This window comes from Xiphophorus hellerii, chromosome 19 (genome assembly GCF_003331165.1).
Source record: "Xiphophorus hellerii strain 12219 chromosome 19, Xiphophorus_hellerii-4.1, whole genome shotgun sequence".
Classification (NCBI taxonomy): domain Eukaryota; kingdom Metazoa; phylum Chordata; class Actinopteri; order Cyprinodontiformes; family Poeciliidae; genus Xiphophorus; species Xiphophorus hellerii.
Window position 1 is genome coordinate 18,253,416 of NC_045690.1, and position 15,287 is coordinate 18,268,702.

The window sequence follows — 15,287 nt, forward strand, 5'->3', positions numbered from 1 at the left end:
ACCTGTCATGACGGTGGTCTTCCACCAGAAAAGGGCTTTAGATATATTATATAAAGATATATTTAGATATAGATATGAATATTTAGACGTGTCTATCTAAAGATTTAAGTACATGTCAATAAATAAAAACGAATAAAACAACTCCAAGTTTTAAAAATCTCAGCTTGATAAAAATGAAGCTTTTTAGAGAAAAATAAATCCAGTCCAGATTTGACCAGTCCGAGAATCCTAGATTTTGAACTAAAGGTGATCAAATGCAGACCAGGTTCCTCCTCCAAAACCAGCGTATTAGCCCTTTAACTGTAAGCTACAAATGAGTTTCCAACTTCACTGTCATGATCCACAACTAATGACACAACATCATTTTCAAATAGCTTACTCTGTCCAAAACTACAGGTCAATAAAGAATGTATTGCAGTGCAAATGACAGACTTTGGTTTTAGTCAAGAGTTTGTGACTTTGCCCCCGGTTAGGTAATTAACACGTACAGCACGTAAAACTTTAATCAGTTTATTTAAAGACACATATTTTACAGAAATTGTTTTATTTCACAACATAAACTGCATGTTCATTCCTACCCTATGTATGAAATTATATATTGGATGGAGAAAATATATTTTTTCTTTAGTTTCTTCTAAAATCACATTTTCTTTCCAGAAATATGCAGTTTGTGGAAACATGCTACAGTATCTATCATACCTCCTGACATCGAGGCAAAAGTCCTATAGACGCACCGTAGAGCCATTAGCAAAACACATATTTAATGGAAGTGGGATGTCTGTGGCAACTCTAATGACAACTGCAAGTAAAAATTCTAGAAATTCTTCATAATGAAAGTGCTTATGCGACAGGGAAAAACTGAGTTAAAAGAGCTTGTCAAACAATTATATAGTAAAGTAGTTTGCCATACCAGTCTGAGAAGGGACTATGTTTTTACAGCTTCACAGTTTTAGCCTTTAAACCACATTTGTCAAACTCAAGGCCCGTGGGCCAAATCCGGCCCGCAGTAGGTTTTTATGTGGCCCTCAAGATTCTAGGCCAAACACTGAATGTGCTTAAATATTATGTTATCATCCAAATTAATTCAGTTTTTATCTGTTTACTGCCAAATTATATCAATCAGTCCCTCCAGTTTCTTCAGAATTATTGTGGAAATTCACAAAGTCAACAAATCCCAGCACTTTTCTCAGCTAATAGTTGGGAGTTTATTGTAGATTTTTCTCAAAACCTTTCTTACTTGTACTAAACAGCTGCCTCAGCCTTAATTGATGTCAGATTATACTCTATTATCAATACGAGTGATAAAAAGTCACATTTACAGTCATAAATAAGAGCAAATATTTCCAAATTACTACCACAAACACTTTTTATTGCAAAAAATCCCTCCCCCCCCAAAAAAATCACAAAATCCTGGAGGGACTGAAAAGATATTCAATAATATTATTTAATTTGAAGAACTCATTGATATTTTATCAGTTTGTCAACAGGTTTTAGCAATACATTCTGGCACAACCGGCCCTTTAAGAGCACTCATGATCTTTATTTGGCCCCACCAAAAATGAGTTTGACACCCCTGCTTTAAACCCTCTTAAGGCCAGAATTACATAAAGGCCACATCATGAAACTGTTGTAATTGTGAAATAACAAAAACAATGACAATGTGCTCCATCCTAGTTTATTACAGACAACTGTAACTTTCAGGATGAGGCAGTTATTCGGTATTATTGTGTTTCTTTGTGGGAAAAAATGCTTAAAAGGCAGAATAAAAAAAAAGGCCAAAGCCTGCCTTTGCTGAAGGGATGGTGGTAAAAGAGTACAAGACTGTCTGAGGCACACTGATAAAACCAGTTGAACTGCAATCCTGTGTCTGTGACATATTTGTCTTGAGGACTAAAGCTGTGTGGTATTCTGTATAAATGCACATGGCTGTGTTTACATTATGAACTAGGAGTTGTAGAAGGAAGTGCAGTGCAAACCTAGTCAGAGTTGGCTAGGATATAGATGCTGTAAATGTGATTTTCTGTGTTACACTAATAGGTTAGAAATGGGACATACATCACTGTTTTATGGTTTAAGTTTTCTGTTTAAGTGCTCCCAAACAGCGACCAGTCAATCTTTGTTTACAGAGCATTTTTCAAGCAAGTAATGGGGAACACAAAGTGCTTTACATAACTTAAGGCAGTATCTATGACCAAACAGATATACATACAGTACAGACCAAAGGTTTGGACACACCTTCTAATTCAATGGGTTTTCTTTATTTTCACGACTATTTATAAGGCAATAAATCCCACTTATTAACCTGACAGGGCACACCTATGAAGTGAAAACCATTTCAGGTGACTACCTCTTGAAGCTCATCAAGAAAATGCAGAGTGTGTGCAAAGCAGTAATCACAGCAAAAGGTTGCTACTTTGAAGAAACTAGAATATAAGGGGTATTTTCAGTTGTTTTACACTTTTTGGTTTAGTGCATATTTCCACATGTGTTATTCATAGTTTTGATGCCTTCAGTGTGAATCTACAATGTCAATAGTCATGAAAATAAAGGAAACTCATTGAATTAAAAGGTGTGTCCAAACTTTTGGTCTGTACTGTATATAAAAAAAGAAATAGTGAGTTCAACAAGGCTAAGTATGGATTTTAAAAAAAGGAATGTACAAAGATGCATTGTTAACAGAGGTGAGGTTGGTGTGAAGGGAAAGACTTTAGGAATAGATAACAAATAGTAAAAATATAGTTTCAAATGTCCTGATGAGAATTCGTAAAACTAAGATCACAAATAATAAATTAATTAATTCATGAATTTTAAAAAATGACATGGAAATAAACTAAAATAGGAGAAAAGTTAGTAAATCATGATAATGACACAAAATAAAGTAAATTTTTAAAAAAATGTAATCAGTATAAAGCCAAACAGTGCAAGGAAATTGCATTGATAATTAAATTTGGAATAATTTATCATAATCACCTAAAATCAAACAAAACCCTAATCCACAAAGATCAGTCTCAAACTTGCTTTTTAAAACATCAATGGCCTTCAGAAAGGCTTTGTGCCTTTTTGAGGAAAATTATGCATCACTGAGGGTTTTTGTTCCTCCTAAGACCTTTAATGGCTTCAAAAGTGATTAGAAGCACCGAGAGTTGATTCTACGTTTAGAATCAACTCTTAAACGTAGAGCTAACTAGCAGTGAGGAGACCTGAGAATGAGAATGCTGCATAAGCTCTCTTTCTGGTCTCATAGTCGCTGTAGAAGGAGTCACATTCTTTTAGGAAAGCCAGGAAGTGCAGTATTGCAGTCGTCTATTCTGCAGGTTGTGGTGGGGCTAATGGAGGTAGCAATAAACTCCATGGAGGTTAAATAAAATAAAAATGCATAATATTATGCCTGTTTTCTTTGTAAACATTCAGACCTACATCATCCTGTCTTGTGGACAGGTTAAAGTGAAATATTCTTTATTGTCCTTCAGTGAGAAAATCAGGTGTAGCAGCATTAAAGTGACAGCCAAGTAGAAGAATATACTTTCACATCAAGGTAAACATTTACCTTGAAGTGCCTTTAGCTATCATGTGTTATGATTTGTTGCTATGTAAATGAACTAAATTGAACTAAAATAAAAACAGAAAGTAGGAAAAGAGGCTGTACAATGAGGGCAGGAGTACAGCACAAAAATACTATGGAGTTATTAGATGTCGTAAGCCATATTTATTTATTTATTTTTAAATCAGGGTTACAAGAGACAGTCATTTAAAAGAAACGGGAAAAACATAAAAATAACAGCAAGTGATGGTTATAGTCGTACAGATGCTGGGAAGAAGGATATAATGCTCCTTTGTGCACCTAGGATGCAGCAGTCAGTCACTGAAGCAGTCAGTCACTGATTTTTTCTGGAGAATGGCTTTAAGCTGATGGAATTCACAAGATTTGTCAGATATACTGATGTTGATGCTTTAAATACAACTGTGACTTCTGGAATGAGATTTCATAACATAGTATTTGCCCAATATCCACACATCAGTTGTCTGAGGAATTTTTCTGAATCCTGCAAGCCACATTTATTAAAAAAATGAGCAGAAACAAACCCCTGAAATATTCCACTCTTTGTTTTAGGAATCTACAGTTTCACTTTCTCTAGAAAGTCCTTTTGACAACGTGAAAGCTGGATGAAATGTTTGAGCTCCAGCAGACATTTTTAAATCATCACAGTATGATGAATCTGCACATTTTAGTTTAAATCATAGGCTGGTCCTCATTGTCAAACTCACAGCTGAAGGGTTTCTGTATCTTATGTTTTCTCCTACACATTATGTTGTTTTTAAGTTATTTAAGTGCCCAAAGGTCTGTATTATCATTATTATTATTATTATTATTATTATTGGTTTCTTGAATCATTGAAATCATTGAAATTGCTCAACTCTAAAGCAGCAGCAGACAGTTTTAATGAACTGCTGAGAGTTGAGGAGAGAGCCTGTGCATGTCGAGGGTTTTTTTTTTTTTTTGGTTTTTGTCTTTCCCTGCGTCTATTTGAACACAGACGGTGGTCAGAAGGCAGATGAGAGCCGTTCAAAGCTGACTCATATCAAAGGCCCTCTGGCTCTTTGTGATGCTGTGTTTGCAACAGGTGACATTTTGGGCTGGAAACTGTTTATGACTTTGAACGCCCGCCCTCAGCCAAACCTCTCTTGCGGGAACAGGGAAAAGGAGAGCAGGGATTATAGAGCAGGTGGGAGGGAGCTGGAGAGGGAAACTCATTTTTCTCTCTGCAGATCGCAGCGACGCGGCAGCATGAAGGTGCTCCTTCTAAAAACAAAGGCAAATGTTTCAGAGGATAAACGACGATTTTGGTGCGAAAAGATTTCTTTCCTGCTGAATTGACAGCCAAAAGAACCATAAGGTAAGTGGTGTGCTTTTTGTTAATTTAATAAGCATCAACCAATGTCTTTCTCCATCTTTGTTCTCAACTTATATTTTAATTCAGGAAGTTTTAGCAGGTGACGAAAAATATACAAAAAGACAACAAAAATACAATATATATAATATCCTTCCCAAATACCTTTTTTTGTCTCCTTTGACTGTAAAAACATCTTTGTGAAGACATTTAGATCTAGAAATTTACAGACTATAGCTAAAAGTCATGTTTATTGCTGGCCACCAACAAATATGAATGATTTCCACCGTTTTAGATCAGGAGATTGGTCCAATGTGGAGCCAGAAGCTTGTTGATAAATTGCAAATTCAATTTTTTTTCCCCAAACATCTGTTTCTGTTGGTGGTGTTGCATGCATTTGTTTGACTAGGCAAAAAATGTACCATAAACTGAAACCTCTGTACGTAATTTGAGTTGCATCCTGCATTTTCAGACCAATTCCAATGGGATCATTGAAAGCACCAACACGATTACGACATTCACGTTGATGAAGAGTGTACGTAAACGTCTCACCGGGTCAGCAACTAAAATACAGCCAGACTTTGTTTTGCCGCTCAGGAAATGGATCCTCTGACAGACTCCAGGCCCCTCATCAGCGCAGCCTCCTGCGGGAAGCTTCGTCTGCTCCGCCTCCTCGTGGAAGGTGGAGCTCAGGTGAACGGGAGCAACCAGAGAGGAGAGACGCCCCTCCTGGCTGCTTGCAAGGCCCTGAGAGAAGAGCCAGTCGGGAAGGAGAGTGTGAAACTCCTGAATTTCCTGCTGCAGAATAAGGTCAAACTGTGGTGACAAATACTTCCCCTTTCATGAAAACACATGTGCAACAGCAGTGTAACAGTTTATGTCTTTCACAGACTAAGTATTTTTGGTCAAGTTTCTTGTGCAAATATCTTAGTACATTTGAAATAAGACAAAACTAACTTATAAGTAGCTTTTCAGCGTGACAAATGAGCTTGTTTAGAGTGAATAGTTCCTTAATATTGATGAAAGAGTGTTAGGTATAAGTGAAATAATCTCCCAGTGGAATATGGAAAAATATGTTGTTCCACTAGAAGATTATTTCACTTTCAACTTGTACTTTTTCCATCAATATTAAGGAATTCCAATATTATTGGAGGATTTTAAAAAAAACAAAAAAAAGTACTAACTTGTAAGTTAGTACTTTGTTTTTTATTTCAAGTGTACTAACATATTTGCACTAGAAAGTAGACAAAAAATACTTAAATAAGCCTCAGATTTATGTACTTCATCCACCTGCGTGTGTGTTGTTGAACATTTTGCCATTGTGGAACACAAAACCTCTCATCAAAAGTGCGTTATGAAACAGACACTTTGGTTGTGCATCTTCACTCAGGAGCCACAACACAAAGCCAACAGACCCAGAGCAGTTTTTTAAACAGCATTTAGATCAGCTAAAGTTTGAATTTCAGAAATATTTAAAAGTCACCTACAATCAGGCAGATCCCAACGCACAGGACCAGGAGGGTCGCACTGCTCTGATGTACGCCTGTATGCAGAGAGCGGGCGCTCTGGTGGCGTCCGCCCTGGTGGCTGCAGGAGCTGACCCGTGCATAGAGGACGGCTCTGGAGCCTCAGCTTTGGTCCACGCCATCAACGCACAGCACCAACCCACAGTGCAGGTTATAATCCTAACAAAAAAAATAGAGAAAAATCCTAAAAAGGGGATATAAGAAGCAAATGTAAAAGTACCACAAGAGCAGCCAGATGATTCGTGATGATTCACTTTTATTTCAGGTGCTAATAGATGCTTGCCGGGCCAAAGGTCGTGACATCATCATCATTGCTACGGAGACAGGCGCGAACAGAGGTCCAGTGACCAGGAGGTACCTGAACGTCCCCCCGTCTCCGGACTCCTCCCCCGTGTCCTGCATGTCCCCGTCCGACATCATCCTGAAGACGGGCTCGCCAAGCTCACCTGAGGGGGGAAACATCTTCAACTTCAGAGGAACAAGTGAGGATTTAAAAAAACCCACAAAAAAAACATTTGACGTATCCTCTTGTCAGAAATTGGTTAAAATCGTGAGAACTGGTTGTGTATCTTTAATAAACCAGGATATGAAGCATGATCCATGCATACAGTATAGCCGAACATAATGTTAGTCTGCTTTACCTCTTCTAAAATCACTTTGATGCGAGTCTTGGATCATTATTTTGTTGAAACAGCCAAGTGTTTTCAAGTCTCAGTTAATCGGCCCTTATCGTAACCCTCAGATGAAAGACTAGAACGAATGACACCTTTGCTCTAAACTGATCAGGGTTGGCAACTTGCCTTCTGCAGAAATCTAAAGTCATCTGGAGAAATGTTTTATAATCAGATGTAATAAAGACAGAACCAGCTAGCTGACGAGAAATGTTATTGGACAGGTCAAAATGACACTTTTAACTCCAAGAACACTGTACCCACTGTCAGGCATGGTGGTGGTAGCTTCATACTGCGGGGTTGTTTGGCTGGTAAAGGTGAACTAGCTCATAATTATTTAATCTAAAATCTACAGCTAGAAGACGAGAACTTTGGTATAATCAATAATCCCAGCCTCACGTCAACACTGGGTTAGGAACGGCTAACATTTAGCAAATGCCCTCTGAAGAAAGTTTCCTTTTAAATTTCTCTGTCTACAAAATTCTTAGCCAGGAAGTTTCAAATTGTTACTGTACTCAGTGTTAGTTCAGTCTAATTCCAGGAAGACTGGGTAATTTCCAAGCTGCAAAGTAGAAATGTCTCTCGGATGTGAATTTCTAGCATTGAAATCTTGCAAGTAACTACATCAACTAAACGACATTGTGTTTAGCCAGATTGTTCCTGTAAAAAAAAAAAAAAAAGAGTATAATTTTGGAAGCGTAGAAATAGTCTCATTTAGTAATGATTCCGACTCAGGCTTTTCTGTGTAAACCATTTCGTTTATGTCCAGCAGGCAAACATGGAAGCGGCAGCAGACGCTCGTCGTTTGAGCTGAGCCATTCGAGTCCGTGCAGCGGTCCGGCTTCCAGACAGAGGGTGTCATCTGAACCCTGGTTGGCCATTAACAACCTGGACTCCCTGAAGAGGGCTTACGAGCGGGGAATGAGGGAGAGGAACCTCAAGGAGGAAGGAGGCGGAGATGCGGACGTAGATGAGGAGATGCATTTCCAGAGGAAGGACAACGTGGCGCACAGACTGGATGCTGGGTTTACCGGGGACGTTCATAAATGCTGGAGTGAGGACTCGCTTTCAACCAAGTCAGACGGCGGTGTCCCCAAGAGGATTCCGTCACCAGGAGGGTCAGACGTGAAGCTTTCAGCCTGCTTGTCCCCTCGTTTTTATCTCCGCAGGAACACCCTCCCCTCTGTCACGGCGGTCAACCCTCCACTTCACCTCCCGCCCTTAACGACGCAACCAGACTCTCACCTGCAGGTACCAGCTAAGGTTTTACCTTCAGGAAGCAGACAGGTGTTGTTTCAGCCACGCCCGCCCTGCTCCTCTCCCCCGTCCTCAGCATCTGCCAGAGCAGCCCTGCTCCCTCTGCTCCCCCAGGCATCCTCCCTGTTCGCCCCTGCTGGCTTCAGTCACAGGGAGAGGAGCAGGAGGTCACTACGTCGTCACTCGGCGCAGTTAGAGCAAAATAATTTGGACTTCTGAAACTGTGAAGCTATTAATAGGTTTGCGGTCTGGTTTTATTTTATTTTATTTTTAAATAAGTGTCGAGTCCAGCCACATCTGCAGCTTTCTGCCTTATTTCGTATCAACTAGTCGGTTCTTGATCTGCATAAATGACACAGTCAGTTTTTTAGGTGTAAAACTAACCGCTAAAGCAAAACCAGCCAACATCTTTTCACTCAGTTTGTGTGTTTGAATGTCTTTTTGGAGCCTAATGGAAAATAAATATTTGAGAAGAAAAATGTTTGGGGTTCAAATCTAGAAGGAACACAGGAGCTCGTGTTCATGGCAAAAGGAGTGAAGTCATTTTATTTCTTTTTAATATGTATCTACAACAAGGGGGACACAGGCAAAAACGACCGACAAGTTGATGGAAATTAAAGCAAAACAATCAAATAAAGAACATTAATCAGCATCGATGTAGATTTCCAACCTTTTTTTTGTCTAAAGTAACTTTACAATATAAAGAAACATACAAGGAACCTCTTTTTTTAACTACACAAGACATTTAGGATCTGAAACTACCCTAACATGATATACAAAGCAACTTCCTGCCTCATATTCAATACTGCTTTGTCATCAGGAGGAAATAATGAGGAACCGAACAGAAAAAAAAAAAACTTTACTCCCAATTCTGCCCAAAAGTCCTCTCTTAACCTTCCCCATTCCTTAATGTTACAGTATTATACATCAGCACGATAGAAATACAGTAATGATCAACATTGTGACGGCTTTGCTTACAGGACAGAAAGAGAAGTCGGACTGCATTTTATACAACAGTATTAAAGTACATGGGAGAAAACGCATGTTGATGCACTTTCTCTACCTCATCTTAGCAACAAATATGTCCATGTGGCTTTTTCTCTCCTTCTTTCCTCTTACTTCCACAAACGTTTCTCTTGCCTGATTTTAAATAGATTAGAAAATCCTTCATAGTATAGTAAAGTACGTACTCTGATCTCCGGTGTGCTGGACTGAGAGCCAGTGTCCTGTGTGCCCTGCTTTGTTTTTTTTTTGTTTGTTTGTGTTTTTTTGTTGTTGTTGTCGAGTCAAAAGAAGCTGAGCTGCAGTGCATCCGAGACCAAGTGTCATTTGTTTTTGCACCCGGTCTTTGAAAATTCTGCCAAAAAATTGCAAAACAAAAAGAAGAAGAAAAAAAAATTCCTACTTTGTATTTTTCTTTGTCGCCTCAAAGGCACCATGTTTAAAACATGTGTCGATGAGTTATCCCAGAACTAACTACAGGTAATTTTCCTCCTTTTGTCCTGCTCAGTTGCAGCACTGAGAGACCCCCCCAGCCCCCACGTAATATGGGTTGTGAGGTGAAATAGCATAATCGTCTATAGCAGCTCCGGTTTTTAAGTTTCATATCATTTCTGGTTAAAAGTACACACAGTTTGCCTGAATCAGCACGCTACTGATCAACTGTTCAGTTGTGATTTGAAATATCAAAACATGTCAATGATATCAAAATGCATTTTACAGTATTTACAAAAAGGAAAAAAACAAAAAAACAACAGAACAAATCCAAAAACATGGAGAGTTGTACAAAACAATCCAGAAATGATGGAGGGGGGGGGAAAGTGGTGTTTGTGTGAGAATCCCAGCCTGATGGAGAGATGAGAATAAAGAGAGAAGGACGGAGGAGGAGGAGGAAGAAGAGGAAGAGGAGGAACATCGCTCTTTTAGTCAACGGAGCAGAGATTTGCGGCTCCCAGACCTTCCTTTCGGCAAATCAAGCTCCAAAACAGCACAGGCAGACGAAAAGGATCGCAAAGTTTGCAGAGGACGGTGGGATGGAGTGGACAGAACCTTTCGGGCTCAGATGGAGGACTCTGCTGAGTGCATCTGCAGATTTAAACAGTTGCTACCAATTCTGCAATCAACGACAAAAACAGGGATGACACTTAAAAAAAGAAAAGGATTTATAAACAAATTAAAAGTACATAAATAAATAGAGCTGTGCATCATTATTAAGTTTTTTTACTGCAGCAAAGTTACAAAAGCAGGAGGCAGAGCTGCTGGTGAGCAAGGGAGTAAAAAGGTCTGGATGTTTTCAAAATGCTCAATAGGTACCGTAATGGATGAAATAAAATCCCACCAGCAGGGGGCAGTGTGCTCACAGAAAGCCATGTGATGCGCAGCAAATTACAGGTGCTTCTCAGTGAGTCTGAATATCATCAAAACATTTATTTCAGTGTTTAAATTCAAAATGTGAAACTGACAGAGTGATATATTTATCCAGCTGATCAAGGTCAACAGCCAATAGGAAATCTGAAATGCAGCTTCAGCTAAGATGGTGACCTCTGACCTGACAGTGATCACTCTGCTGTAAGCATGTTAATGGAAAACTGGGTGGAAGAAAAATGTGCTATTGTATGATTACATGCACCGACACGGCGTACAGCTGTCATATTCCTCAAGCCGACACAAAGTCAGACTGTACTGTTGTTCAGCAGCACAGTTTTTTTGTTTCGGTGCAGTCTGAGCTTGATTAGCTGGTAAACTTGCATGACTTAAACCCCAGCAGAGAATCTATTGATGCAGAAATTAATGCAAAAGTGTCCCGGATCAAGAACTGAGTGCATATAATGAGTTTACATGCTTTTCAGTAACTTTTTTTTTTTGGACGGTTTTCATTCAAATTTTGTTGGAAACCGCATTTTGCATTTTCATCAGCCGTCAGCTATAATCACTTAAATATACACTTACAACATTCAACTCTGGTTAATTTAACATTTTGAATTGAATTTCTGACATGAATTAACTTTGCAAAGATATTCTAAATGAGAGGAATCTGTATTTGAGACTCGTGTGTGTGTGTGTGCACATGTGCTGTCTTCATTTAAACAGTGTGCCCCTAAAAACAAACAAAAAAAAAACAACCTTAATCTTAAAATGATAGCAATATCATAATAATAATACAATTAAAATAAAAATATCAATGATACATTACATACACAAAAGAATTTTGGAAAAACATGTTCACTGATCATCACAACAACTCTGTTACAAATGTACACATACAGAAAAAAACAAAACAATGTTGTAGGGACATCAAGGGCCCTCCATGGAATCTGTTGGGAGCAAAAACAAAAACCAGTAAAGATGAGAAAAAAAAAAAATCCTGGTTGATGAGATTCCCAGCAGCTGCAAAGAGAGTCCATGAGGGACGGCGGCGCTCTCCGGTCTCCTCCATCCACTCGCTCATTGTCTAGACCCCGAGAGAAAGCCGGGGAGGCTGGGGCCGGAGTCTGAGAGGAGGCCCTTCCTGTTGCCCTGCGACTGCTTCCTGTTCACGCCGGCAGCCATTTTGCACGCTCCGGGAGGACCCGTCTTAATTAGAGTCCCAGCATGCTCGAGGGCGCTCCCGGAAGGCTGCGTGGCCACACCAGTTCCCGAAGGGAGGAGAGGAAAGTCGGAGGGCGGGTTGGGGCGGTGGAGGATGGACGCCGTCGGGCGGAGGGGGCAAGGGAGAAAAGGTGTGTGTGTGATGAGAGGAGGCGGGTCAGTCCAAGGGTCAAGTTAGGATCGAAGAAAATGATAAAAAATAAAAATAAAAAAAAATCAGGTGCAGAGTCACAAAAAATTGGGGGAGAAAGATTAAAAAGAAAAAAAAAAAGAAAATCACACACTCATCGTCATGTTGGGTGAATACTGAAAAGAGAGAGAGGGGACAGGGGGAGGAGGAGGGCAAAAATGAGTGGAGATATCACTGACAACGATTAAACACTAGAGGGCGCTCAGACCCAGGCCTGCAGAGCCACAGGAAGCGCAGACTTGAGGTCTGAGTCAGGCTGCTTATACAACAGACTCCATCAGTCAGCTCTGTCATGTTCCTGTTGTCTTCAACAAACAGGAAGGGAGGTCAAACTGCTTTCAGAGATAAAGCACGCTTTACCACGGCGCTCTCAGGTCAGGGTTCCAAAACGGCTTCCTTTTCAATTTTCCAGACTCAAATTTACAAAACAGTTAGTTTTCAGACCATTCTGGATATTTGAGCACCAGATGTTTAACCAGTTGGATTTTAGTTCCTGAATTTCCCACAAATCTACTGGACTTGGCCTCTACTCGGATAGTGAGTTAAATAGGCACTTTTTGTCCTCCCTACTTTTTCAGATGTTCATTTCTAACAAATTGGTATTCGATAAAGATAGGGCCAGTGGAAAAGGGGCAATAGATTCTATAAAGCACCTCTTTATAATAACTGATATCTTTATTCTGTTTCTAAAACAGAAAAAAGGCCAATGGGTCCTTTTATAACAGCACTAGCTACACTCTCCTAGCTGCAAATTCTGTTAGGCTACAATATTTATTAGATTGACAATATCATAGTTGTTGAGCTGGATGGACAACTTCTGTCTTTCATATTCGTAGATGCAAGAGAAGATGACGTTAAAACTAAAAGCAGAGTGATGTGATATTGAAAAATAAAGAAAAGAAAATGTGGGTTAATCTGAGTCAATATCGTCATCCATAGTAACATATTTTTCTAATATCGCGAAGCAATAAATCCTGTTTGACGTTGAAACCAGACCTGATTTAAGAACCACGTGTCCTGCTTAAAACCCTAATTTAAGTTGCTCTAATCTCCAAAATGCCCCTTTTAAAAATTGCTAATAAATGTGTTGGTCTTTCAGTAACTCTGAACCTAATCAGAATGCTTGAATAAAAAAGTGTCAAATAAAACATGAAAAATTGAATTTTGTCATAAATTAAGGTGGAAAGCACAATTTTAAGGAAATCACCATTTAACTATCACTTAAACAAATAAGGAAGAAAGTTTTCAATCTCAAACATTTTGACATATTCTGCTTTTTTTTTTCCTTGTCATTTCAGACCTGAAAAATGACAAAAGCAAATTCCAGACAAGCCTGGGAGGAACCCTGACACAGGAACCCTGCTCGACCTGCAGAGCAGATGCGGAGAACAACTTGGTCGCTCCAATAATGAATCAGATGTGTTTTGTTTTTAGTTGACAGCAGCTGCAGCCTTTTATCAGAGCTTGTTGCCATCCTGTGAACCCCGTGGCTCTGCAGACTGAGGGTAAGAGAGCATCACAAATTTTACACAACGCAGGGAACCAAACCCATCGCCTCCCCCCCGTTACGGCAATTTAACCAGACCCAACATGTTTGCTTTGAGAGTTTCAGATACAGATCAATCAATCAGCTATAATCACATCACTGATACAGAGGGCACAGAATGAAGCTTTAAGAGATTAGTAAGCGGCTACAATGCAAGCAGAACACAAGCTGTTATAAAGAGTACACGTGGGTAAAAGTGAGTTTCTTTGTCGCTAAAAACTAAATTTGGAGTGCTGTGTCCCAACATGTAAAGTTCAGCTTAAAAAGAAGCCTAAATTCAGAAAATATTTGAGATTTACAAAGAGATTGCTTGTAAAATAAGTCTATTTTGGATCTTGAGGCCCAGATATCCAACAGCCATGTTTGAGTTTGATACGCAGGAACCAAAAATCTCACAATTAAGAGTAATTTTTGACAGTAGGTATGGATTCCTTTTCGTGTTCAGATCTTAATATTCGCTCGTCATGGACTGAGTTAGAGCTTTTAATGATTCATTTAAATGGAACAAACATTTTAAATAATTTTTTTAAAACTAAAGTTATTTAACTTCACTCCTCCCCACCAAGCTGGAGAGAACCAGCACCATCTGTAGTCCTCAACAGGGCTATGAAAGACTAAGGTCATAATGACAAAAAAAGTTCAGAAAAATTTGGAGAAAGAAGGCGAGGCTGTGAAATATAATAGTGCAAATGTTAAGCACGGTGTTGACAGCGTTATGCTGAGGGGCTGAACCTATCAGTTCCAAGTTTCTGGAATGAGGAAGACTTCAACTTAACAAAAAGAATATACAGTGGTCTCCTAGTATTTGCAGGAATTGGGATTCACAACCGCCAGAGAATAACTAAAAACCATTGAAACTTGAAACTCCCTTTATAAACACTTTTAATGGCATATTTTAATAATTCAAACACAAAGTTAAAATATGTATTAGTGCTACCACAGAAATCAGTATCTACAGTCTTCCTCATCTGCTGTTGAGGGTTCAACCAATCAGCACCAAGGGAAACGATTGGTACTCCTGGATTGGTTGATTTAAATCTAGTTTCTAATTTGTGTTTTAAAATTCACTGAAGCTGTTTTATAATTCATTCCACTCTAAAAAAAGAACAGTCCAAATGAATCATTAAAGTAAATACGGCCTCATGCCCATGACTGTTTTAAAATGTCCCAAAAGGGTTTGATTCAACTTTGATTTGATTTACCTTGTTGGTTTGAACTGCAGAAAACATAGATTGCATAAAAATAGAAACAAAGGAAAAGTACAGTCTGCAAAACTGAGATTTCAATTAAAAAATGTAAAGTTTCACTTAAGTAAATTACTATAACAGGGACATATTAGCACTTTATTTCACTCCTAAATTTCAATCATCCAAACCCTCTGCTTGCATTCTTCCACTGGTTTATGTCAGGATTGAGAGGACAAACCGTTAAAGGGTGTGAAATGTCGCCAACACACTCCACTCCACTTACACTTTCGCTTTGGAATGGGTTCAAAAAGTTGCCGCCCATTTCGCCGTCGTCCCGCGGCGTTCCGGGAGGATTGTTCATACCTCCCATATTGTTAGGAGAGCTCTGATGGGAGAGAGGGTCGAACAGTAATAATACAAGATCTGACTGAAG

General features: G+C 39.2%; 2 protein-coding genes across 6 annotated transcripts in view; one reads left to right on the top strand and one right to left on the bottom strand.

The window, feature by feature from the left end:
• Positions 1-4,249: 4,249 nt before the first annotated feature.
• Positions 4,250-9,250, top strand: LOC116708866 (ankyrin repeat domain-containing protein 34B-like). 3 transcript variants are annotated; one of them, XM_032546946.1, is made up of 5 exons: positions 4,250-4,895; positions 5,487-5,699; positions 6,383-6,565; positions 6,681-6,897; positions 7,856-9,250. In XM_032546946.1, the coding sequence occupies exons 2-5, from the start codon at positions 5,490-5,492 to the stop codon at positions 8,560-8,562; spliced, it is 1,317 nt and encodes a 438-aa protein (XP_032402837.1). In that variant the 5' UTR covers positions 4,250-4,895; positions 5,487-5,489; the 3' UTR covers positions 8,563-9,250. The 3 variants fall into 3 exon arrangements, with proteins under 3 accessions (XP_032402837.1, XP_032402838.1, XP_032402839.1); XM_032546947.1 differs by having other exon boundaries at positions 4,250-5,699; positions 7,859-9,250; XM_032546948.1 differs by lacking the exon at positions 4,250-4,895 and having other exon boundaries at positions 5,591-5,699; positions 6,387-6,565.
• LOC116708867 (single-stranded DNA-binding protein 3) overlaps positions 8,863-15,287 on the bottom strand; it is a 46,751-nt gene continuing 40,326 nt past the window's right edge. For all 3 annotated transcript variants that reach the window (XM_032546952.1, XM_032546951.1, XM_032546949.1), the window contains 2 exons: positions 15,138-15,239; positions 8,863-12,237 (listed from right to left, as the gene is read on the bottom strand). In XM_032546952.1, the coding sequence (XP_032402843.1) occupies positions 12,208-12,237; positions 15,138-15,239 (132 nt within the window). In that variant the 3' untranslated portion in view covers positions 8,863-12,207. The remainder of the gene's footprint in view (positions 12,238-15,137; positions 15,240-15,287) is intronic.